The sequence below is a fragment of the Sinocyclocheilus rhinocerous genome, unplaced genomic scaffold (genome assembly GCF_001515625.1).
Source record: "Sinocyclocheilus rhinocerous isolate Xijiao unplaced genomic scaffold, SAMN03320098_v1.1 scaffold1164, whole genome shotgun sequence".
NCBI classification, from domain to species: domain Eukaryota; kingdom Metazoa; phylum Chordata; class Actinopteri; order Cypriniformes; family Cyprinidae; genus Sinocyclocheilus; species Sinocyclocheilus rhinocerous.
This window is the reverse complement of record NW_015643253.1, coordinates 814,296-839,075: the sequence shown is the minus strand read 5'-3', so window position 1 is coordinate 839,075 and position 24,780 is coordinate 814,296. Positions and strand designations below refer to the sequence as shown.

Here is a 24,780-nt window from a genome sequence, read left to right as displayed (position 1 = left end):
GACGCTTTCTAGCGCTCCTCTTCATTAGAATATCTGAACTGTTATAAATACGGTTCAGATTACGTTATTGTCTTGTTATCTTCTCTTTGCTTTGCACGCTAATGAGTGGGACAGGGCAGCTAAACGAGCAAGTTCCGTTTACATTATTTGGAATGTGCTTTAATAATGCTCATTAGGCCGTTCCCTTTTTTGTTACTGTGCCACTTTAATTAGATTTCTTGCCCCCCACGCCCCTAATAAGGGCATTCGTGGCTGATAATGCCTGTAATCTATTTGTTACTACAAGATGAGACAAGAAGAAAAAGAAGTAAGATTATTTCTCTTTTTAAGTGCCTTTTATTAGAAGGAGGCTTAATTGGGGCTTGTTGTTTGGTTTCCTCTTTTCTTTCATTTCTAATGAGTAATATGCTACTGCTCTAGTTTTTCCTTTGTTCAGAAAGCCTGTTTAGTTGGGTTTCGTTTAGGCTGTTTGTAGGCCACAGAGTTTTTTTTTAATTTTTTTTATTTATTATATATAGAGATTTTTTAATTTTTATTATTTGTTTCATTTTCTAGATGATGCCTAGATTTTTCAAAACTCCAAACTCCAAAGTATTAAACGTTTTTGTATTATTATTATGTATAATAATAATAATAGCATGGTGATTGCTCCTAGTGATTGTTGTGAGCGTTTCACTGCCCTGGCACCCATATGTCTGCTTGAACCGATGCGTTCGGGTCTTGACCTGATAGAAGGAGCAGTGAGAACAAAGAACGAGACACTCACAGACAGAAATCAATGGCAGTTGTCAATGAAGTCCAAGGTCATCGTGCACCCCTGAACCAACAGATTAAGGGAGCACCCATTTGGCAAAAGTACTTTTTAGGTTGAGACGTAGTGATGGATCTCTTCTGAGGTTTTTCAGGTTTCATGTTACTTTAGCCAGGTAATAGTGGTGTATTTTCAGCCGATATTAGCTGTGTTTTTATTAAACCGCATTTCAATCATGACAACTCTCTGAATGTTTTAGCATGGTGATGGATATGACAATGTTAATGTATTTGGTCTTGGCAGCATTAACCAATCAGCTTGTGCCAAGTCGTTTAACTCTCTGAATATCATCAGTTACGTTAACACCCTGTCAGAATGCGCCATCTAGAGTTTCATGACTGAACTATATGTTTATTTAAAGTGATGGTTCAAAAATGATTATGAAAATTCTGTCATCATTTACTCATCCTCACTTTGTTTCAAACCTGTATTGCTGTCTTTCTTCTGTGAAACATAAAAGCTAATTTAAGAAATGTCTCAGTATTTATTTTTATTTTTTTTCATACAATGGAAGTCAATGGTAACCAAAGTAGTTTGTAAATGATGACAGAATTTTTAAAGATCTTTAAATCTTTAATATATTTCATAAGAACAGGGATCTAAAATGTAATCGGTTGAGGACATTTAATACTTGCATACGGCAAAATTATCATAAATAATAATTGAATAAATGAGCATGCACATGCTGGGATTTTTCAGCTTCAGCTTTTAATATGGGAAGCTTTGCAGGATATCCCACAAGCCCTGCTGTGAATAAATACACATCCTGTACACAAACTGACTGTTTTGCATGAAAATGTTTATCAAGTGACCTCTAAACTCCTGAGAGGGAGGGAGGGCCGAAAAAGAGGAGTCAGAAGGCCCCATATCAGACATTACCTCCTCTCTCTCTCTTTGGCCTTGTAGTCGCAACCCTCTTAAAATCTCGCGTCAGAAGTGGAGTTTAAAGAATGTGCTCCTCCACCCCCCTCTGTGGTTGTCACGGGTGATGGGTGACATGGGTGTCTTGGCGGCTGCCACCACTGTTTACATAATTTCGACATGGCCGCAGGGAAAAAGAGACTACGGCTGCAACGATCTTCACTTCACACTCCTCCAATTAGAAAGGCCCCTGCTCCGCCGCTTAGCACGGCTCTCAGGGAACGGGAATATTCGTGCTTAACTTTTCAGCCCGCGGGGATCGGCAGGCTGAGTCACCAAAGAAAGATGCCACGGTGGAGTTGAGAGGACGCTTAAGACAGACTAAAGATGCCCCAGTTTATCTGACAACATCTAAAATGGTGGACTTGACGTGGAATTTGGTGCCAGACATGTGGAGAATATTTTGTGAGCACTGAAATGTTTTATTGTGAAGTGACGATACCACAGAGTCGAACTTTTTCTGAGAGCCTTCTCATTTGAAAGAAGCCTTTGATGTCTCTAGTCGCTGGAGTTCTGCTTAAGTGAACTGTAATCTCTGGCATTAAGACTCGCTCTATCTTTATCTCCACCCCTGAAACATGAAATGAATTACTACCAAATTTTCTCCTCTCTCAATTTGACCCTCACCTTGCAATAGGGGTCATTTCCTTAATTGGGCCCTTGATTTGCCCAGCCATTTATAACCTTTTTTGTGTCATCAGGGGAGAATAGCACAATAATCAATATTTAATATTTTCCTGAACAGAGGTGAATGTAAAGTTTGACCCCGTGCACTTGTTTGTGTGACCCGGACAGAAGGAAATGCATTCTAATTTTTCCTCCTTCAAATCCTTTCCTCATCCTTATAAAATAGCACAAAATCAGTTCCGCCGCATTGTTGGAGGAAGCAGAAATACGACACGTTAGTGTAATTTTGTAGGCTGAATGGCTTTTTATTCCTTATCAAAAAGAAAAGCTTTTTTTCTTAAACGTGTCTTAATGCGAGTAATGTCGTCTTACGATGACAGCACTTGTCCGACCTCCTTACCCTGACACGACGAGATGGGTTTTCTCTTGCACTTTAAGGGTGTATTTATAGAAACGTTGCATTAAGCCTGTGCCGTGTTTTGTTTATTTGTTGCTTTTTTAGGTACAAGCATTTCTTGAGGGACTTGACAGAGAACACCGGTCCAGACAACCCAGAGTTTCAACAGCTTTCAAGTAAGAGGCACCGCCGTCTCGCAATTCGACAAACACTCTCTTATCCTGTTTGCGCTCTGTGACAAAAGTGTTGATGGGTTTAGCCTGTCTAGATTTTTTTTTTCATTATCTGTTTATTGTCAGGATCTGTATCAAGCTGCGGAATCACATTCACCCAAAGTCACACTTGTTATGCTTGTCAAATTTGCTTTCCACTCTAGTTTGTCACTTACAGAGCAACCTAAAAAGAGATCACTCAACGTGTTTGTGATGATGAGGTGCTTTGCAGAGATAAGCATTGCGGAGGGTACCATGGCCTGTTGAAGAAGGTGCAAATGCAGAAATCGTTTCATACGGTGCCAAAACAAACCTGCGTCTTAAAGGGAAAAAAGTTTTTAAGCTGGCAGCTGAAAAGACAGCCTCCCTTGTCTTTGTTAGGGTGACAAAGAACAACTCTGGGCCCCTGTTGTAGCGCTCACGTGTTGTTATTGTCACCGGGTGGCATATTGTAAAGGGAATTATTTAAAAACAACCCCAGACAAATTATATTGTATCTGATTAAGCAAACTAGCAGTGAAACTCACAAGAGGCTTTGTTGTTGTTTTCCAGTTTTCTTTTTGTGTTGATATTTTTTTTTCTCATCACACGTATGCAGCGAAACTCCACAGTTTTAATTATCATGATTGCGGCGTTCGTCAATTGCTTGCATTTTGGAACGCTAACTTCTGTGTTTCCCTACAGCCAAGTATCTCCTGAACTCGACCGCGAAGACTGTCAAAGGTTAATTAAAAAAAGTTAACACTCAAGAACTCCTCGGACCGAGTTCTGTTTAAACATACTGAATGTCTAAAATAAGAAGACCGAGAGAGTGTTCATAGAATGTGGAATGAGATGGTATTAATAATGCATCAGCCATAGCTCTGTTGAAACACAATTATAGAGAGGGTTTTCTTAAAAGGGAAGGACTGAGAGACGTACAGAGAGAGGCCCAGTCATCTCTAAACAGTCACTTTGTTTGGTTTTTGCTTGTAATTGTTCTAAAGATAAGCGACTCAATTAGGCTGTGATTATTTTACTATGAAGCAAACGCCCCAAGCGCTGTTCATTGTCTGAATTGTTATAGTCAATAAGACCAAAGCTGGGTTTAAAATTAGTATCCATCTGCTTGTTTGTGTTTCTTTTTTCTTCTTAATGAGTTGATGATGTCTACATTAGTTAATGAATTCCCGGCACGGTAATTGGCTAAATGTTTTCTCTAAAATTTTAGTTGCAAACTAAAAAAGTTTGATCTGAAACTCTGAAAACGAGTTCACGCTACATTATTTAGATCACGTTTTGACGCTTTTATGTTGCACAGCTTGCTTCCAATAAACCAATGAACCGCAGAAATCAGTTTTGTACAGAAACCGTGTTTATCAGGCAGACGAAAACACAAAAGATTCAGATGAAGTATGTAGGCCTTGTGCTTTGGATGGCTAGCACAACATCCTATGGCAAGGGCAACCACCAATCAGTGGTTTTTGGACATGTTAATGCACCCTCATCTTTCTCCAGGGGGTTGATGGTGAAATCAAACATTGTGTGGAGGCCAAAAACAAACTGTTATTATCATATGGAATAATGCAGTCTGCATAATGCATGAACGCCTATGGGTGTGCACTTATTAGTGTGTCATGTTGTTGTATTACTCGTGAGAGACTCGTAATAAGTTCAAAATTGCATAAATAGGGCACACTCGTGTTCATATTGAACTATGTGTACTTTTTTGTGGAACCATCAAATTATACAGTTATGGTAATGATTTAACACTCTACTCAAAGAAGTGCATATATTGTTATTATTTACAGTAGATCATAGATTTGCATTACATTAATTCCATTAGTACACACAAACAATTATGCATTTGAACATGTTCATTACTGAGTCCGTAATGTATCTGTGAACAAACACTAGAAGTAATGCTTCAAGAATGAAGCTTGTCACTTTTTGATGTCAAAAAAAGGTTTTGAAATCTGGTTTCATTGATGCGCCTAATCTGCGATTAGTCATGTTATGTTTTTACCAACATGACAGAAAACTTAAAAAGCTGTCTTTAAATGTACACAATGTGACATGCTTCAGTCTTTCATTGTGTGCTTGGCATAAGGAGGAATTTTAGCGTTGTGTTTAGTTTGTTGTACCTGCAGAGTTTGGTTATGTGTCCATTCAGTCCCTTCTGCTGTTTTATGCCATGTGCCCTTTTGGTGCAGAGGCAGTGAAAGCCATCTCAGAGGTCGCCCAGCGGATCCAGGACAACGCCCGCAGCCATGAGAACCACCTGCAGCTGCGCAGAGTCCAGAAACAGCTGAAGGGCCGAAAGACCAGAATCCTGACTCCAGGTTAGAGACTGTGATCTTCCATTCTTTTTATCTCCCAGAGCTCCATGGAGAGCCAGAGAGTTAAGCGGATGAAGGAGGTCAGGTGGAAGAGTGTGGAAAAGTAGTCTTGTTTAAAAGAGACCCAGCTGTTTGCCCATAATCAATAGAGGTGGGTTTGTTTTTGCCAGGCACAATCGTAGTCTCCAATGAGAGAATTAACTGAATTTATCGACAAGTTCTCGCCGCTAATTGGTAATGGAAGGGAAGTGTGCCTTAAGTCAGTTCTTTCCATCTTTCTTCTCTTTTGCTACTTGTGGAGTGGAGGTCCTTTCTTCCTTCTTATTTATCCCAAGGGAGAATGCCCACGTGTGAAACAAAGGAGATGGAGAAGGAAGAGAGAGAGAGAAAAAGACACAGAGGGCCTTGTCGTGAATGCCTTGGCCTGCCAATCTCCCCCAGGACCAATTAGCGCCTCTCCTCATCTTGTGGGCCGGCAGATAAAAAGGAAGCTGGGAGAAAGGGAGCTAGAGAGAGTGTGTGTGTGCACAAAGGTGGTTGGGAGGCTGGCGATGAATACCCAACGAGCACTGGGCTCATTTCACACAGCGCCGGATGTAGGAAGAGTAAAAAAAAAACCTCTCATCCTGTTTTTCCAGGACTCTAGAATTCTACCGAGGTCCTTTCTCTTGTCCAATAAGGCTTCTTTTCTTCCACATGCACTTTTTCTGACTTCAGAAGGCCGAACCAAACCAGGCCATCCCAGCTTATCTCACCCAACCCCTCCGTTTCCTCAAATGTGCCCTAACGAAAGTGATGCTTGACAGATGAGAGGCTTCGAAGCCCCTGAACAATATTAAGTGGCCGGCTTGGAGATAAGGGCAGTGTAATTCTCAGACGCAAAGCTTGAATCAATGGGACATTGATACGGCAGACAGACTGTCTGTTTCCTTGGAGTCCTCGGCAGGACGTTGCCGCCACCACAGCTTTCCAAGGGCCAAGCCGAAACTCTTTGGCCTACAGAGCGTAATAGAAAGGCGAAGAGCGAAAGATGAGACCGTTCCATGCCCTTAGGATGGCACTACAAACCCCCCCCAGTCAGTTAAGTGCAAATCTTAAATGCCAAAAACAAACCACCAACCAGAAAAATCATCATCCAGCACATTGAAAGTGCACTACTCAAGGGGGCAATAAAGTTACATTCAAATATCTGTGCCATTAATCCAGATGTGTTATTGTTCAGGTATCTTGTATTGCTCTGCCACAAGTTGTTGGCCCAAAAGAGAAAACTGACCAATTACCATAATTACAGGATTCTGACTTGGATAAAGGACTCACATGTCCACATAGAACTTGAAATTACAACTTGTAGACTGGGAATGTTCAGACTTTACATCCCGTAATTACGGTAATTCCGACATGACGTGAATGCACCATAACCATAGAAGACCGTTGACTCCTACTTGCGGCAATGAATCCAGCATTGTGTGATTGTCGAGCACGCATTGGTGCGATTGCCTGCATTCATGTACCTACATAGAGTAAGTTTCGGCCTTAAAGTCACAATTGTTCGTACAATTGAGTAACCTGAATCAGACCACAACTTTAAAGAGAGCTCCTGGGCTTTGAATACTGTAGATGAACACCTGAATCCCCTTTTAACTGACATGAAAGGGTAACCTATCCAACAAAGCCTTCTCAAAATTAACAATGATCTGACTTGCCGTTCCATCACTTTCAAATCAAGAAGTGCTTTTATGTGTCTCTGGGTCTTTGGCTTGGTCACATCAGGAGGACCCTGGCCGCTTTGTAGTGCAACCTTTAGCACCCTGCAAACCACTAGGTCCTTTGTAGCTGGGCAGAGGTGCTCTTTGACAGGGAAAGTTGAAAGCGTTCAACATGAAGAGGGGGATCTCCAAGTTCCTGCTCTTTGAACTGAGCCGATGAATTCTTCCTTGGATATGTCAGTCCAAACCAGGGATGGGTATTTGAGGAAGAAGCATACAGTTTCACATTAAACAGAAGCGGGGGTTCTTTACCATTTTACCTGTGGACTGCTTGATGTTTTTTGGCACTGGGTGTCTTGTTATTGAGTTTGTACGCTTGTTAGCATTGTGGATGTGCAACTGAAATAATCAGGAATGACTATCCTGCATGATCCAGAGAGAACTTGACCATGTAAATCCATGTTACCAATTTAAAGAAGCCAAAGAAACCATTAAATCCAATCTGCACATGTCGCCTGGGAGTATCACAGAATGTCTTCGTTGTTGCCTCATATTAAACCTGTGGCATTTTTAAAAAGCAGTTTGACCCAAGCTTGACCTCTCTGCTAATTATAGAGTGCTTGTCTGTCGCTCAGAGCATCCATTTTGAGCTCCGCGCTCTTGCTATCGCCAGAGCTGCAATCACAAGGTTCACTGGGGCAATTAAGGAATCAGTAGCAGGAATGAAATTTCATCTTATCTATCCAAATGTCAGCATCTAATTTAGTTTCCATCATGCAACTGCCAATCACTGAGAAGGGAGATTGGTTGTCTCTTTTCCGTGTCAAGTCATGTAAACCTTCTGCTTTTTATTCTCTGCTTGAAATTGCCTTTTTAACGTATACAATAGGTAAGTCCTTCATCCATTTCCCTGTTATCTCTTCTCGTCGTAGGGAAGTGGTACATTCGGGAAGGCTGGCTGAAGACAGTGCCCCCTAAAGGCACGGAGGCAAAACCCAAGATGTTTTACCTGTTCTCTGACATCCTGCTCCAGGCCAAACCATGCAGTCCCATACATCCTATCAATGGGGATAAGTTTGCCTGCCAGCGAATCTACCCATTAAAGGAGTGCACAGTGGACAAAGTCTTCGGCCACACCAAAAGCCAGGGAGGCCTTATTAGTGTAAGTTAAAACAATTGGATGCAGTTTGCTATGTTTATAAGTCAGATGGATTTATTCTATTAAAATCTGAATCTTGTTCATAATTCAGTTCACATATTTTGGTATGATTCATATTTATTTTTAAGGATGTTCATAAAGGTGAATTGTGGTATTCCTGAACCACTAACTGTACTAAAAGTAATCTCAAAAATAAACGTTGACTACTGGACAAACAGGACAAACCTACACTACTGAGCCAATGGCGTGTTGATGTAATGGTGTGAAATTAATCTTATGACAGTGTTCACACTTTTCTTGGAAATCAGCTTACTATTGGCATACTTGTGATTGTCTCTGCATTTTGATGCATAGGAAAAAGGGGGAAACAATTATTTTAGTAAAAATACTCAAATTTAATCTCCTGCTTCATTAAATGCGTCCACGCCAGATGTAAACTGGGGATTTGGGTGAACTGAAAATGATTGAATGCACAATACATTGGATATTATTGGAATAATTAAAATTGATTTTTAGATATGTAATCAATGCATTACATTTTCATTGGTAGATCAATGTATTCTCACGAGCCCAATTTTTTTCCTTTGGGCAAAATGTCAGTCTGTGGAATAACACGTTTATCCATTAAAATTCCTCATAGGCACTCTTCAAATCCATCAAATATATTTGAACCGTATGTCCCTCCCCACACTTATTGTTCTCAGAATGCCTTGATCTGCAAGTTAGCAAAAATGATACATTTATCAATCTCCTTCTTGCACTAATTACTTGAGTTTCCTCATAAGGCTTCAAGTTTTAATGTCTCCACATGGCTTGATCTCTTTCCAGGTCTCTGTGCTGCTGCTGTGTGACAAATTATGTCTAAACGATCTCCGCACTCTCATGAAACATTCAGACGAATGTATCGTACACCGCAAAGGCGTTTATTTGATGCGATTTGGTTTAAGTGCTTAATCTGATCAGTATACAGAGATAGGTTTTCCTTGAACCTTTTGTTCTCTTATTTTGGTTATAAAATATCATGAATCTGAGAACTAACAAACTAATATACAATTATTTATGATCTTCTCATTAACTACATAAATGCAACACAAATGTGTAGTGTACAGTATAATACTTAAGAATTGTTGGGCAATTTGGCCCTTTGACTTTATCAATATTCCATGACGTTTAAGGCCAATTACACTAGTGCTCCCAGAACTACTACACTATCATGTCGCGGGTTATGCTTTTTTGGCATGTGGAATAGACCTAAAAAAGCCACCCGCTCTAAAGAACTGTGGGAAGGCGCTTGCGCCACTCCATCAGATTAGATCACAGATCTATCTCTTCCGCTCGACCGCTGAATGCATCTTCCCGAAACCCTGTCAGCGCTCCACACTCCTCTCCTCTCCTCCGCCTGGGCCGCGGCCGAGGCTGCTTATTATCTAATGGCTAGAAATGGCATTTCATTAGCCTGTTATCCCACAGAGGCCTCAAATGCATACTCAATAGCATTAGGTGTAATTTCTCATAAGGACACATTATTGATCCCGGTTCCACCCGCCTCCCACCTGGACCGAAGGGGAAAGAGGCTGTCAGCACTCTCTGGCCCCTCCCCAGCCGGGCTGTGAAGAATTAAAGCAAAATTAAATTTGACAACAGGAAATGCCATTGCAATCTATATGCAAAGTTTGAAAGTAGTAGTAGAAGAGGAAAATGCGCTATGAAAATTTTGGCTCCCTCTCCTCTATCCATTTGTCTAGATGAGAGAATGTTTGTATATGGATAATTTCTTCCCTCCTTTTCTCTTTCTCTCGCATTTCCCATCTTTGCATCCCCCTCCCTTTTCGTCTCTCCATCTTCCTCTCGCGGCTCTCCGTCTTTCTTCCTCCACCTCCTTGCATATTATTCTGCATCCATGACTGATTCCCTTTGATGTATAAATAATCAAGTGAAATTATGTGCGTCGAAGAGGCTCCGTGCTCCGCCGTTCGTATTATACAAAGTAATTTCTACCTAAGAGGGTCAGATTTCCTGACAAATCCCTAATTACCGCATCGCAATAGAAGTGGAATCTATTTGTGCATAAATCAGGCCACCCGTCTCCCCATGCGGCGGACCCCTAATATCGTGCTCCGCTTTGCCTCGCTCACTGAACTCGGTAATTAGATAATACTTTTGATGATGGTACATTTGAAATCTTAATCCATTTAATACATAATGAGAAACAAGCGCGCCAGCCCCCCCGCCTCCTTAAAATATAACCGAAGTGTCATTACTTTTTACCAGGTGTCCATTAAAGACCTGGCTCCGCTCATCATTACGATTCCGTCCCCAGTCGTAATAAAGATTAGGCCTGATTATTGATATGCTGTCGGTAACTGCTGCCGTTTCCTCCACTCCGGCGGCCTCAGGTAAATGTGAAAGGTCATTTAATATTTTCAAGGCCCCAATTATAATCCACTAATGGGTCCCCGTTGTAATTATTCTGAGGATAAAGCCTCTGCCTTTGTTTGGGGTTGGATGGTTCCCGTTGTCTTGTTTGACATGTGTAATCTAGCAGTAAAGTCTGCTCAGTGCGGATGAGTGATGGTAATTGCTGTTGACTCAAGGATGAGCCATCTGACAGGAGGCGGAGAACGTGGGCCGAGCTCAGAAAACTTGTCCTCGAAGTGCAGATCATTGCCAAATTAGCAGCTGAGAGCATCAACTGGCACATCTGTGCGCCTTTGGGCTCGAGTGGAGAACGTGTTACTTCCTCTGCAACTCCTTCACAGTTCTCGTTTTCGTGCAAGATGACCTATTTTGCATCAGATTGATAATCAAATCATTAAACACTTCACATTATCTACTAATGCTATTCACAGTGTTCTTTAATGTTTTGTGAGGTGGATTAGTGTTGTCTCACCTTCAGTGTTGAGCGCTAAAATTCATCTTAAGGCCAGTTAAGTCTTTAAAATGCCTAATTGTTGCTGTTCGTCCTTTACGTCTGTAGGCTATATGCCTGAAGAACTGTGAAGTCAGTACTGTGAATCGTAAGATCACAAATGTTTGAGATTTTGAGACCTTGGTTCATGTAAACACTGGAGGCAGTGCTAACAAACTAGTTCATGGACGCCCTCTAGTGATCCAGTGGAATTATGTGCACAACAACATATATGTTGGTTTCATATGCCTTTGAAAGACCATTTTTACAATTTTTGAGAGAAGTTTTAGTATAAAGTAATTTTTCATTACACCTTAAATATATATGAGTGTACATGTTTTAATCATTACAAAAAAAAAGTCTGTTAAAAAATTGTGCCCCCCAGAAAAGTTTATCAAAAAATTTTTTTGTTTGCATGGTCATCATAGAAGAGGTTTATTGCATTTTTAATGCAGTTCTGAATGAATGAATGAATATAAGATACAAGCTTCTTTCATTGAGCCTTATGCCTAAGAGACAAATTTTTGATCAGTCGAAAAAAGATACCACCAAAATCACTGCTTTTCAGTGTCCTTCACCAGTTTCTGTCACACATAAACTCTCAGTCTCTTCCTCCAACTGAATATTTTGTCTCTTCTAGTTGACCTTCGCCAGGGCCAAACTACTTCTAATGTCCGATGATCAGGTGGACATTAATGATTGGTACCGTAGCCTCTGCCTGGCTATTGGGTGAGTATATCTGTCCACACAGGGATACTCAAAATTCAGCCCCTAAAAAAAACAAACGTTTTAGGTTACCAGCCCTAACATGTCAATCCACCCTGGTTGTGAAGTTAAAACATTAACACAGCTCATAATCATCAGCCTTTTACGCTGTAGTCAGTGTTAGCATAACATCAGTGCCCTTTACTCTCTCACAGGACCTGAGGGCAGGGCGATGGTTGACATGGGGCGAGCTCGTCACAGGGGACAATCCCAACTCTCAAGGCTAGGCTAATTAGTTTAGCACTGTCTGAGTGATTGGGAGGGACAAACTGTCACCTCGTGCCATCTTCATAGTGGGGAGCTCCTCACATGTGGCCTTCTGCCCAACCTACAGGCCCAGGGGAGCACAATTAGAGACCGAGCTGGACAGGTTGTGGTAGCTGAGGTCAGAGGTGATTACTACTGTATGAGGGGGAATGCTATGTGTGTGTGAGAAAAAGAAAGACTGTCCAGTAGGGCTGTGCAATTAATCGCATGCGATTGTCATGTACATCTCGTCAGTAAAGCCGGTTCCGTGATTGGTAGTAAATCGCCATCACCTGCTTTCAGATGGAGCGGCATTTAATACACATAGCCGTATTTCACTGACAAGCTAGGCAATATCGCGTTCATAATCGAATGCGATTCATCTGCAATTATGAACGCGATATTGCCTAGCTCGTCAGTGAACTGCGGCTCTGTGTAGTAAATGCGGCTCCATCTGAAAGCAGGTGATGGCGATTTACTACTAATCACAGAACCGGCTTTACTGACGAGATGCGCATGACAATCGCATGCGATTAGTTGCACAGCCCTACTGTCCAGTTGCTGTCTTGTACAACAAATGTGGGTTCAGTACATTTCTTTTTTAGTAATTCTGATAATATTCTGATAATTGCATATTTTTGCTTAAGTCCTACCCTTTAATTATTATTTTATTTAAAAATTGTAATAACTTTTTTACCTGCATATCATACATTTTATCCTCATTTTTTAAATATAATTTCTTATTGTTTTCTTTGAATTCAATTCTTTCTATATTATCAAGACAGTTGTATTATTACCTTGACATTTTTGACAGTTTGCCCCCCCCCCCCAAAAAAAAGAATATCAAAATGATTTTTAATTCAAAAATAAACAACAGTGTTATCATAGAAGAGGTGTATTCATGTCACTGCATTTATGAATTGAATTTTTTTTATGTGTATTCTTAATATAAGCATCATGCATTGACTGTTATGCCTAAGAGACAGATGTTTGATCAGTATACATATACAGTATATATTTTGTCTTCCTTGAGGTCTAGAAACCTAATTTAGGTTTTCCATAATTTCTAAGCTGTTTTCCATCATCTCTCTGACCTGTATAATTAAACGGATAATTTTTTTGTCACTTTGCTGCACTCATTTATGACTTGCTCGCAGATCCAATATAATTTTTAAGTGTCCAATCCGTCAAACGGTTTTAATAGAACAGGTTCACAAAACGGTCTGTGCTGAAATATGGCGCATAAACTGTTAAGATTGGACTGAACAAATAAGGGACCATCTTAAATATAAACTTAAACTGCTGGAAATGCAGAGCAGTAGGTGCTACACAAGGCCCCTAACAGCATACAAAACAAATCATTATAGTAGCTGAGTTTCAATAAATGCTCTTTTTGAGTTCTGAAAGTAAATAGTGTTTGTTGACTCAATTATTGTTTAATTAAGTTTTATTGAAATTTAAAGATCAAGTAAAACGTATAATTATTTGACCTCTTTAGATTGTGGGATCCATTACTTGTGTTCATTTTTAATTACCTTCATGTTTGACACAAGCCATGTCACTGATCCGTGTCACATGACTTACAATTGCCTTTCTGATTCTGTATTCACTCCACTCCATGATTATCTGTAATGCAAATGTAATCGTTTCCTTTCATGAAACACTATCAGATTCCCGTTATTGATACAGTATTATGTTATTGCTGTTGCTTGTGTTTGGGAAATACAATCCATGAGCTTATTTTCAGCTGTTGCATACCAGTAATCTTGATGCCACTGATTATTGACTCAGAGCAAGACCACAAATGTATCGAGGCCCTTAAAGCCGTCTGAAACTTAAGAGCACATCATTCCCTCCAATTTCCTTTGCCATATGCCTAAAATTCAACATCACTAATTCAGTGATCCAAAAAAGTTAGCCAGAGTATAGTACATTTTCCAGCTGAGTGGTTTTACTTGGAATATTTGTGATGGGTTTTTTTCCTCACTAGAGGAATAATATTATTTGAGATGAACATGGTTTAAGTTTCACCCACACATGCAGATATACACCAATACTAGTTGTTGGCCAAGGGACTCAATCAGTTTGCAATCGATGGTTTCGATGACATGAGGTGAAGGCGGCTGGAGCCTTATGACAAAACTGAGCGTCTCTCATCGAGGCAAATCCGCTCAACTCTATGGTCAGATAGACGTCTCCTAAACGAACCAAATACTCCCCTTTCATGTCACCAGAAAAAACACACACACAAATATCCTGCACTATAGACACAGTGTCTGGATGTTGGATCAAAAAAGATGAAGGAAATGATCAATGTGTTTTAGAGGACTTCAATTCAGAACATTTTTGAGTTACTGTATATTCTTCTACTTCTGATTTAGTTACTCTTTCCCGGTTTCACACACACTTGTCACTTTTTTCTTTCTTTCTTTTTTTAAATAATAATAATGTACATTTAATAATTATGATAATATGAAAGTGGTGTTTTTATTTTTTTATCAATTAATAAAAAAATTTTTATTTAAAATAACTTTTTGAATTATCATTCTACTTATTGATATTGATTCATAAAAATATAATGTACTGTTGGTCCACAAGTGCAAGACCATAGTGAAAATACATCTGTTTGTTTATTTTTTATTCATTTATTTATATATATTTTTTAAATTGAATTTAACTAATGCATATAATATGAACAATTTTTTTACATTTTTTTTTATCTTTCTCATACTTTTTAGTTTTTTATGCCACTTTATTTATTGTTTTGCATTTAACAATAATGCATATAATATGAACAATTTTTTAAACAATTGTTTAAAGTTATCGTTCTCATACTTTTTAGTTTTTTATGCCACTTTCTAAACCCTAAAGTTCATATGTGTGTCTAAATTATAATTTAAATGTTTAATAAAAATTTTTGTATATATATATGATGTATGTAGTGTTATAAAAAAATGTATCTATAATTTTGTCCTGTAATTTCAGCCCCACATAATATATGCATTTTAAGGGGGGAAATTAGGTCGCCGTGATTTTGCCAAGTAAGACATGTTCCTGAATCAACATCTTTTGATGATCCTGGATCAACATAACTGTCCAAAAATATAGACTTAACCCAATCCCTACCCCTAAACCTAACCCTACCCATAATTTATTCCTAAAATCAGTGGGAAATCATAGCTGATTAACAAGAGTGTAGAAGCACCTAACCCTGATTGTAAGCCTAAAACAGATATTTCCTGAAAAGTTATATCTCTATTCTGATTGGTTGATAGGAATGTTGTTCCAGGATCAACAAGGATGTTGATCCAGGAACATGTTGTACTTGGTGAAATCACGCTCACCGGGGAAATTAAGCTGCAGTATATTGATATTTTTTTATGTTTAACTAAAGATCTTTAAAAAATATATTTTTGGTTGAACTGTACCACTACTGCAGCAAACTGCACCCAGTCATACCAAAAATAGCTAAAAAGGCAAATATCATGTTCAAATTCAGTTATGTTCATGTCTTCATCAGTTTTTAAGAAGTAGTTAATACTTTTTGGATTTCATCTCAAAACGGCAGTCGTGAGCTGGAACGTTGTTTTCTATGCGAGGTACAAATTGTACAAACGTACAACACGTCTCTGTGTAACAAGAGCTGGAGCTTGAAGAGGTGATCTGAGTTTGTCGTCTGTATTAAAATGTCAAGATTAGCATCAGGTATGACATGAAAGAGGAGCTAATGATGTAGTTTCGTACTCCAGCTTCTTGATTCCTGTTTAAATGACTGATCTTAATGTCTTCCCTAGTTCAGTTGATGACAGATGGTCTCGCTTTCTATCCCAGGCAGCTGAAGTCAAAGAATACAGTGGTGCACAGGAGAGACGAGTTGCGTAGGAAGCCAATCAGATCGGATCCAGACAGTCAGAACACTCCAGAACTGCAGCAAACATGTGGAATAAAACGGACCATGGTCGGTTGTTGTTTCACGGTTTATTAAATGTAATGTTCAAATTCTTAATAACTAATGTTATTAATTAGATTATGTATAGGGTGTTCTTAAGTCTGAGCATTATTTTTCTAATTTAGTAATATTTATGTATTTTTCTAATTTATTCATATGTAATTTAATATTTATTTATATATGTTTGAAATCCTAAAACATTTTATTTTTATGGAAGTCAATGGCTACCGTTAACTGGTTTGTTACCAGCATTCTTCCAAATATTTATTTTATTTTAATAATTTTTTTTTTTTTTTTGTGCTCAACAGAAGAAATAAGCTCGTACAGGTTTAGAACAACTTGAAGCGGAGTAAATGATGATAGAATTTTCAAGAATTTAAATATGAAAAAAAGAGATTTTTTGGGATTAGAAAAATAATTTTTGTTAAATAAGAAATATATAAGCGAAATTGTATAGTATAAATAATATAAATTCATTACAAAAATAATTTTTCATTAATCTGATTTATAACTATTTATTTAATTAATTGATTTAATTAACAATTTATATGTATATTAATTTATACTGTATATGTTTTGACATTACATGCACATAAACATTTGTGGTTTCTCTAATGCAGATGTTGGATGAAGAGGTTTGGGAACACAGTGAGGGTCATAGCAGCAGTTCCATCCCTTTAACAGGGGAGAGCGGCCACAGCACCACCAAGAGGCTGAAGCCTAATGAAGCTCCTGCTGCAAGGTAGTTTTACTGCATCATTTCATGTTATCAGACTGATATAACAATACTGTACCATCTCTATTATCTTAACCAGTACATTATTTACCATAAACTTGTAATACAGAGCTTCTATGACGATTTTTTGATGGTCTGAAGAAAGGTCTTTTTATGTTGTGTATATATAAAACATGTACCTGCAATGGAAATTTGAAAAGCATAATACTGCACACATTGTTAATGCAGACCACAGGAGTCTTCTGGATCAAGCTGCGTCATACTGTGAAGAGCTGAAAGATCTGCCCACTGACGGAAGGAGCAGAGGTGATTTAGGATGAATGCAATGTACATCAACTACATACTGCTGCATTTTTTTACCATATGCCAAAGAATATGGTGCAATGCAGGCTTATTGCTTTTAAGCATGTTTAATGTTCACATTTTAAAGATTTTTATACTGAGATGTCTTACTATTTAAAGTGTAATTCAATGGCGAATTACTTGGTTATCACTGGTAATGGCCAAAATCTAACAAAAAATACACAGACATAAAAACATCATGTATAATAACCGAATATGTATTCAGTCACAGACTCTGAATATATATCACTATAGTGCAGAACCAAAAATTACCATTTATCACATTTTTAATATGAAAAAATTAGGTGCAATAAGATTTTTTAGTTTGCATGAGATTTTGCTCTGTTATACACTGGAACAAAAGGGAAAACCTGCTTTTATATATACTGCATGTTGTTTTAATTAAACTCTCAATGCTTAATGCAAACATTTATATATTTTTTGTCTGCTTGTGTTAATTAAACTTTTACTGTTAGATCCATTTAGGGGTGTAATTGTTACTAACTCTGTTACACTGGTCAATATTATATTTTGCATGTAAATTAATAAAAGCTCAGTGATTTACTCTAAACAAGCTCTATTAATCCTATATAACTTCAACAATTTTAACTGTTCATGCTCTGGTCAACACTGCCCTCTTCTGGAATATTGCTGATCGCTCAAGTCCCGCGTGCATTTAGTCCAATGCTAGACTTGGTTTATAATGAGGAATTTAAGTCCGTTAAGAGAGAATAGGTTGTAACATCAGTAGTAGGTTATAATAGGAAGACAGGTATATTTAAGTATTTCTTAGGGTTATATTTGTTAATTAATGTTTATAGTTATTATCTTGTTTCCCACAGTCATAAAACTCCTGGAAATATAAGGGAGCATGAAAACTGATTTCCAGGTCATGTTAAAGTCAGACATTTCTGTAGTAAAGTTATTATACATGTATGAAATTTGAAAGATCCGTTGGCCACATGGTGGCAGCACACTGCTTTTTTGTAATGTATTAAAGTAGGCCACCGAATGCAGGTGGTGATGAGATCATTGACCCTGACTATGTTCAGACTCCTGTGATATTATATTGAATAAGAAATTCATGCATTGTTGTTTTCACCTTCATTTTGGCCTTTATCATCACTGCACGCTAAACAGGCTGTGAGGTAGAGTCCATTTAGGGGTTTCGAAACTGGCGTTTGGATCACTCAGTTGCGGCTGATGCAACAACATCTAATTTCTGAAACTGCCAGCAATTACCCGGTTGAATACTTGGCTCAATTTTCGCAATTTTCACCTCGTCTTTTCATGTTTGCTCGATGCTGATGCCAGATTCTCTGCTGATTGTTCTCGCTCCAGCCTTACATTCTGTTGGCAGGTGGTTGAGGACTCAGATTACCATTCATGGTCAGTGTGTCTCGGTGTGTTTTTGATGGATTGTAGCAGGGTTACAGAGACCACAGTGAAAATCTGCGATTCATAATCTAATTTAAATCTGAAAATAATCTTAAAATAAAAAACATTATTACAATAAAAAAAAAATTTTGTTAAATAAATCTGAAATATTCAATGAAAAATGTAAATAGAGATATTCAAAAATTCAGAATTAAAAAAACTGATGTGTGGGTATATCTAATCAAATGTGTGAAATACTTTCTAAAATGCATGCACATTGTTATGCTGATCATATAATTAAACATTTGTATTAAATTTGAAAATTATATATATATAATTTGTAATTAATATCATTACGGTTATTTTTCACTAGTGGTCACTGCAGACACCCCTGACTATGCCATGCAAGGACATGAACCTTTTCCTCCTAATCAATCAAATACATAACATTTCCGTGTTCTCTGGCTTACCTTTTATCTATTGGGCAGTAAATCAGGTCTTATCTGAGTCTCTGGCATGCTTCTTCTGGAGGGCTGCCCTGTTTAATTGCTCCGTAGCTGGAGTTGAAAGGGGATGCGGTGGCTGATGCTGAGGCCAATGAGGGCTTGCTGACCTCAGTGCTTTCATAGTTTGGTGACACAATTTGAGATCTGTCTGTAAGTCATTTTGTAGAAGTCTTGTCTGGTATTATGTTGTGAACCTGATGACGTCATTATGATACACAATTCATTGGGGTTATTTTTGGAAGTAAGGAACAAGATCTGCCTCTGTCTTTTTTGTGCTTCTGCAATGAAAGTAGCAAAGTGTTCCACAGTTTGTGAGGTTTCTTGTAATAAAGACCTTTTTTAGCTTGTAATGTTGATCTGGTTCATGGGTCTGCACTTATGAAGTTTAATACTCAAGCACTCCAGACCTTCCTTCTAGTGTCTAAGAAATTGAGGAGGCAAAATATTTCAGTGGCTGAATAAGTGTGAATTATTCTCAGAAATATACTGTGGCTCCATGCACAAATAACACATCATGATTCTCCAAAATAACAACAACATCCATCGTGTAGTCATGCACTGTACACATAACATAAACGGGACAAATAAATCACAGATATTGCCAAGATTAAAGTGGAAGTGCATGATTGTTTTGTGCTGTGCTTTTTTTATTTGATTTTTGTTTTTTCTTTTGTTTTTGTGTTTGCTTTTGTTTTAATAAAAATACCTTGTTTTGCACATTCACGTATTGCTGTGTATTTACATGCACTTCCACTTGAAATCTCAGCCTTTACTCTTGCCATTGGTGATTCATTTGTACTGTTTATGCCATTTGTTCTCTGCATAATCACAGGTTGGATGATGTTTGGTTGGAACTTGCGTCTTACCTTAAATCAACACCAACTGAAAGAGTGGCTGAATGATGTGCCATTTCATTATAGTCTAACTCATTGTCAAACAGTCACCGGTGTCTTGTTTCTGTTTTAGAAATGGTGCATTAACACGCTAAGACCCAAGGCCCTGGCAGAATAGCATGTGCTGTTGACCCTGACAATCCCTCTGCTTTTGGAGCATTTCATGCGTGAGGACTGATGCATTAAACACTAGCGTGCTTACCATTCTTTTCTTGTGAAACGTGTCTGAGGTGCTCTGGTGATTTTAAGACTATTTAGTATCGTCATGGAGAGATGTTTGGCTTTTCAAACCGATCTTACATTACAGTTTTGGAGCTCACGTGAAGAAACGAGGGACAGACTGTCTGGCGCTATTTACTTGTTGAATAGAAGCAAAGTCATTGCTCTAGACTTGAAATTGTTTGTTTTAAATGTTCTCTCAGTCTTTTTCTGCTCATAGTGATTCATTTTACATTATAAGGTTTTTGTTATTGTTTTGCTTTGCTTTTTGTTTTGTGTTGCTTTATCTTTTCTTTACTTTGTTTTGTTTGTATGTCAAAGTTAGTTTTTTGTTTTTGTCATTTTTGTTTTTTTGCATTGTTTTTTGTTTGTCACTCTTGTTTTGCTTTTTGTATGTATTATACATTCAAGTTTTTTGTTTTGTTTTTGTTATTCTTTTGTAGTGCTTATTTTCGCTTTGCTTTACTTTGACATGCAAACAAAACAAACAATACAAAACAAAGTACTGAATGCACATTGTGTGCCATTGTGTGATGCTGCACACTGGTGGTGGATGAGGAGATACCCCCTGACAATGTAAAGCGCTTTGAGTGCCTAGGAAAGCGCTATATAAATGTAATGAATTATTATTATTATTATTATTATTATGTGTGCCAGTACAGCATGAACTCTGTGATACAGATATCCCACAATGCATCACTGGAGCAGCAAAGAGTCAAAAGGTAGGTCAAGAGTAGCTTTTAGATCATTGAAGATATGACCTCAATATACTCACACTTGCAAAGTTATATTCAAAGGTTTAATGTTTTATTATGTTTATTTGTTTGTTTGTTTATTTGATTCATAACTGTTGGAAGTGCTTCAGATGAGTTTAAACATGACCAGTGAATATTAGTACTGTATATGTAGGCCTTGACCCTAACATTTCTTTTGTAATAGTAACATTTACATTTCCAAGACTTTGTATTTAATTGTAGTTTAAGATGGCCTATATTTTGCTCAATGCAAAGCTAAAAGTATACAGAAACTTTTATATCATTTTCTGGAGCTCTTTTACTCTGAATGCCACTGTTCCTCCTCATGCACAGTTATGGAATAATTAGTGTAAAACTCAGAAATAAAATTGATTTTGCTTATTTCAATTGTGGACAATTCCACACATTGGACTTTTTTTTATCTGTATGGTTTTTTTTAACCAAGTAAATTCTGCATGACCTGAAATTAATTTGATGTTAAATCAAATTGAAGTACAATAGGTGTAAAAATACATTTGCATTTTTGTAAATATACATCTTACTGAATATGAAGAAGAAAAAGATAGCAATTGTACTGTACTGAGTGGGTTTTTTGTCATTTTAATGCTCTGAAGAAGGACATTGTGTGCAGCAAAACTTAAAAAATATTATTTTTCCCTTTTAAAATGGACACTGCCTTCATACAATATGCCACTTATCATCTGTGAGGGAGACGGGGAGGGTTGTTCTCGGCCGTAGTCTGTAGGGAGTTCTTTTTGGAGACAGGTTTGATGAATAACACTCAAAAATAGGTTATGATGGCAAAATGCCCTACCTTTGTGAATGATCTTGTGATATGTCAGATAAGCACAGTTTTTATATATCAGACTCTCCATGGTCTTATTCGGGCTACTGCATTGGTACTGATGCTTTAGGCAGCGAATCGTTCAAAAAGGAGCCCGTAAACAGCAAACCTGGTCTGGAATAGCAATGAAACCACTTCCAAATATTGCAATACCTGTTGCTCCCATGCATGGTTTGTTGTGTAGTCTGTTTCTAAAAAACATCAGATGAGTCATATGTGGTTTGTGAAGCTGGTTATGTCACAGCGCATGTTACACCTCTGTATTTTTGTCTTGAGTGTGGTCATTTTGTGGTAATGACTCAAATGTGACGTGTTTTATTATTTTTTTTACAAAGCATGGTGTGAAATAACGGTATTTTTTTTATTTATTGTGGTTGCTGTGCAACCAAATGCCTGGTATTATGAATTATTAGGAAGCTTTATCGCATTTCCTGTTTCCTTTACTTACAAAATCATCAGAAGAGTCACTTCCTAGCATTTTTTTTTTTTTTTGACGTGCCGTTAAAGTGTGTGAGAACGGTTATATAATGTTGAAATCATCAAGCATAAACAGGCATCTCACTTTCCAGTCCTAACCCCTCGTGCTATTTTTACAAATGTTTGTAATGGCGTACGGCCTGTTTTTCTCAAGATTAAGTGAGCAAGATTAACAGCCACGTTTGTTTGTGTAGGCCAGCTGGGTGTATTGTTTGGGTATGAGTTGGTTTGTGTGGCTTCTGTTCAAATACAGGCTTCATTGAGTGATTTTGCAACCGTGGTTTGAGTTTTTATTTGGGCGTAACAGAAAGTGGAAAAATGTAAAATGGCTATGAAACAATTTTGTTGGTTTTTGCCCTTTTTTATGTTTATAAATGTATGATTTAATGCCAAAATTTTGACTCTTGTATCTATAAGCCTTAATGTAATATTTTCTGTTTTCTTCTACCAGTAACCGTTTTGATTCCTTATGCCGAGAGGAAAAAATAGAGCCATGACATTTCCAATCCAAATGGATTTTTGTGTATTACACTGGCACTCTGTATGAAAAGCAGGTGCACATGAGCGTCACTGTGGATTGATCTTTGAATTCAATCTCACAGGTCATTGTGTGCTGGCCTGTTAACACACTAGCTGAGGAATTGCTATCCACCCCATAAAATGGCTTTCATTGACAGAATGTTAAAAGGAGGAACCACTAAATTGGATCAAACAGGTACAGAGTGTTGTGTCTTACATTGAATGTATTTTAAATACTACTTATTTTATAATTGTCAAATCATGCAGCCTGTTGAGGAGCAATTAGAGCTGCAATTTTCAACTATTTGACAATAAAAAAAATGTAACAGACACTTCTAAAAAAAGAGACATCTAGACTTTTTAGACTTGGACCAGTAAGTATTTACCTAAAATGCTAGCAAGCACATAGCAACATGCTAAATTTCATATTTATTATTACCTACTTAGCTTTTGACATTTTTAAATATTAAAAATACTTTGGAATGTTTCTATTTAGCTTTTTCTATTTCACTTTTAGTAATGTTAGTACTTAAAAGTAAACCTATTTTATTTCAGCTTTATTTCAATGAATAGAAACTTAATTTTTAATAGTTTGTTAACATTAACAACACTGACAAGAATCACCCACAATTTCTTTAGAACATGTAGAAATACTATTGCAGTTCTACACTCTTAAAAATAAAGGTGATTCAAAAGGTTCTTCAAGCGATGCTATATACACTCTTAAAAATAAAGGTGCTTCAAAAGGTTCTTCAAGCGATGCCATAGAAGAACCATTCAGACAAAGGTTCTTTAAAGAACCATCTCTTTCTTACCTTTTTATAATCTGAAGAACCTTCTTTCACCACAAAGAACCATTTGTGAAACAGGAAGGTTCTTCAGATGTTAAAGGTTCTTTATGGAACCATTTAGACAAAAAGGTTCTTCTATGGCATCGTGAAGCACCTTTATTTTTAAGAGTGTAGTAATATGTAATATACATAACATTGTAATATGTGACCCTGGACCCTGGTCTTAAGTCGCTGGGGTATATTTGTAGCAATAGCCAAAAAAACATTGTATGGGTCAAAATTATAGATTTTTCTTTTATGCCAAAAATCATTAGGATATTAAGTAAAGATCATGTTCCATGAAGATATTTAGTCAATTTCCTACTGTAAATATATCAAAACTTAATTTTTGATTAGTAATATGCATTGCTAAGAACTTAATTTGGATAACTTTAAAGGCGATTTTCTCAGTATTTTGATTTTTTTGCACCCTCAGATTCCAGATTTTCAAATAGTTGTATATCGGCCAAATATTCTCCTATCCTAGCAAACCATACATCAAAAATTGACCCTTATGACTGGTTTTGTGGTCCAGGGTCACATATATTTTGTCACCATTCAAATTTGCATCTTTTATTATTCCTATATTGCAGAGCTTTTAGAAAATTTTGAACATTTCATTATACCAGTTTTTCGCTTGTCTGAGCCTTCAAAATCAAGCGTTGCTATGAATAATGTTTTCTTTTTTTTATTCTGGAGTGTGTATAGATGTCATTGGGAACTGATAACCTTTTAGAGCTGACTTTCTTTAGAAAATCTCTATTCATAATTGTAAAATACTGGAATAAGATGCATCAGCTGAGCATAAATATTGATCTCCTCGACACGAGCCAAACTAGATATGAAATAGACTTGTCAGGGCTGACTGGTCAACTGGAAAATGTTACAGATATTGCTTCTCTTTTGGCGAGAGTGATTCCATTTATGGCATATTAGCCTGTTGCTATGAGAGACACGCAGCCTTTGAGAATTCAGCATGTGACAGAAAGCCTGTTTTAAACATGTTGCCTAAATATAAACGGCCTTCTGTCTCCCCGCTTAACACAGCCTGAGTATTTGTCTTTCATTTCTAGTGGTGAATTGCTTTTTAATTGCCTTGTATCATGTTCTTTGTTGACTGACGTCGGTTTGGCCTTGCACGTTTAGAAAATTTTCCTCCCAGATCATTTTTGCTTGTTTTGAAACATCTGTGATCACAACCCGTCCGTTCCTGATCGGATCTGATCCCTGCAGATCCAGAGGGAATGCACATATATTCAGTCA

General features: G+C 37.5%; 1 protein-coding gene across 3 annotated transcripts in view; it reads left to right on the top strand.

The window, feature by feature from the left end:
- Window positions 1-17,483, top strand: part of arhgef39 (Rho guanine nucleotide exchange factor (GEF) 39) — a 45,639-nt gene extending 28,156 nt beyond the window's left edge. For 2 of the 3 annotated variants that reach the window (XM_016574683.1, XM_016574682.1), the window contains 7 exons: window positions 2,862-2,932; window positions 5,161-5,289; window positions 7,925-8,154; window positions 11,700-11,788; window positions 15,902-16,046; window positions 16,640-16,761; window positions 16,984-17,483. In XM_016574683.1, coding sequence (XP_016430169.1) covers window positions 2,862-2,932; window positions 5,161-5,289; window positions 7,925-8,154; window positions 11,700-11,788; window positions 15,902-16,046; window positions 16,640-16,761; window positions 16,984-17,023 — 826 coding nt within the window. In that variant the 3' untranslated portion in view covers window positions 17,024-17,483. The remainder of the gene's footprint in view (window positions 1-2,861; window positions 2,933-5,160; window positions 5,290-7,924; window positions 8,155-11,699; window positions 11,789-15,901; window positions 16,047-16,639; window positions 16,762-16,983) is intronic. The other variant, XM_016574684.1, reaches the window with a different exon arrangement.
- Window positions 17,484-24,780: the final 7,297 nt, after the last annotated feature.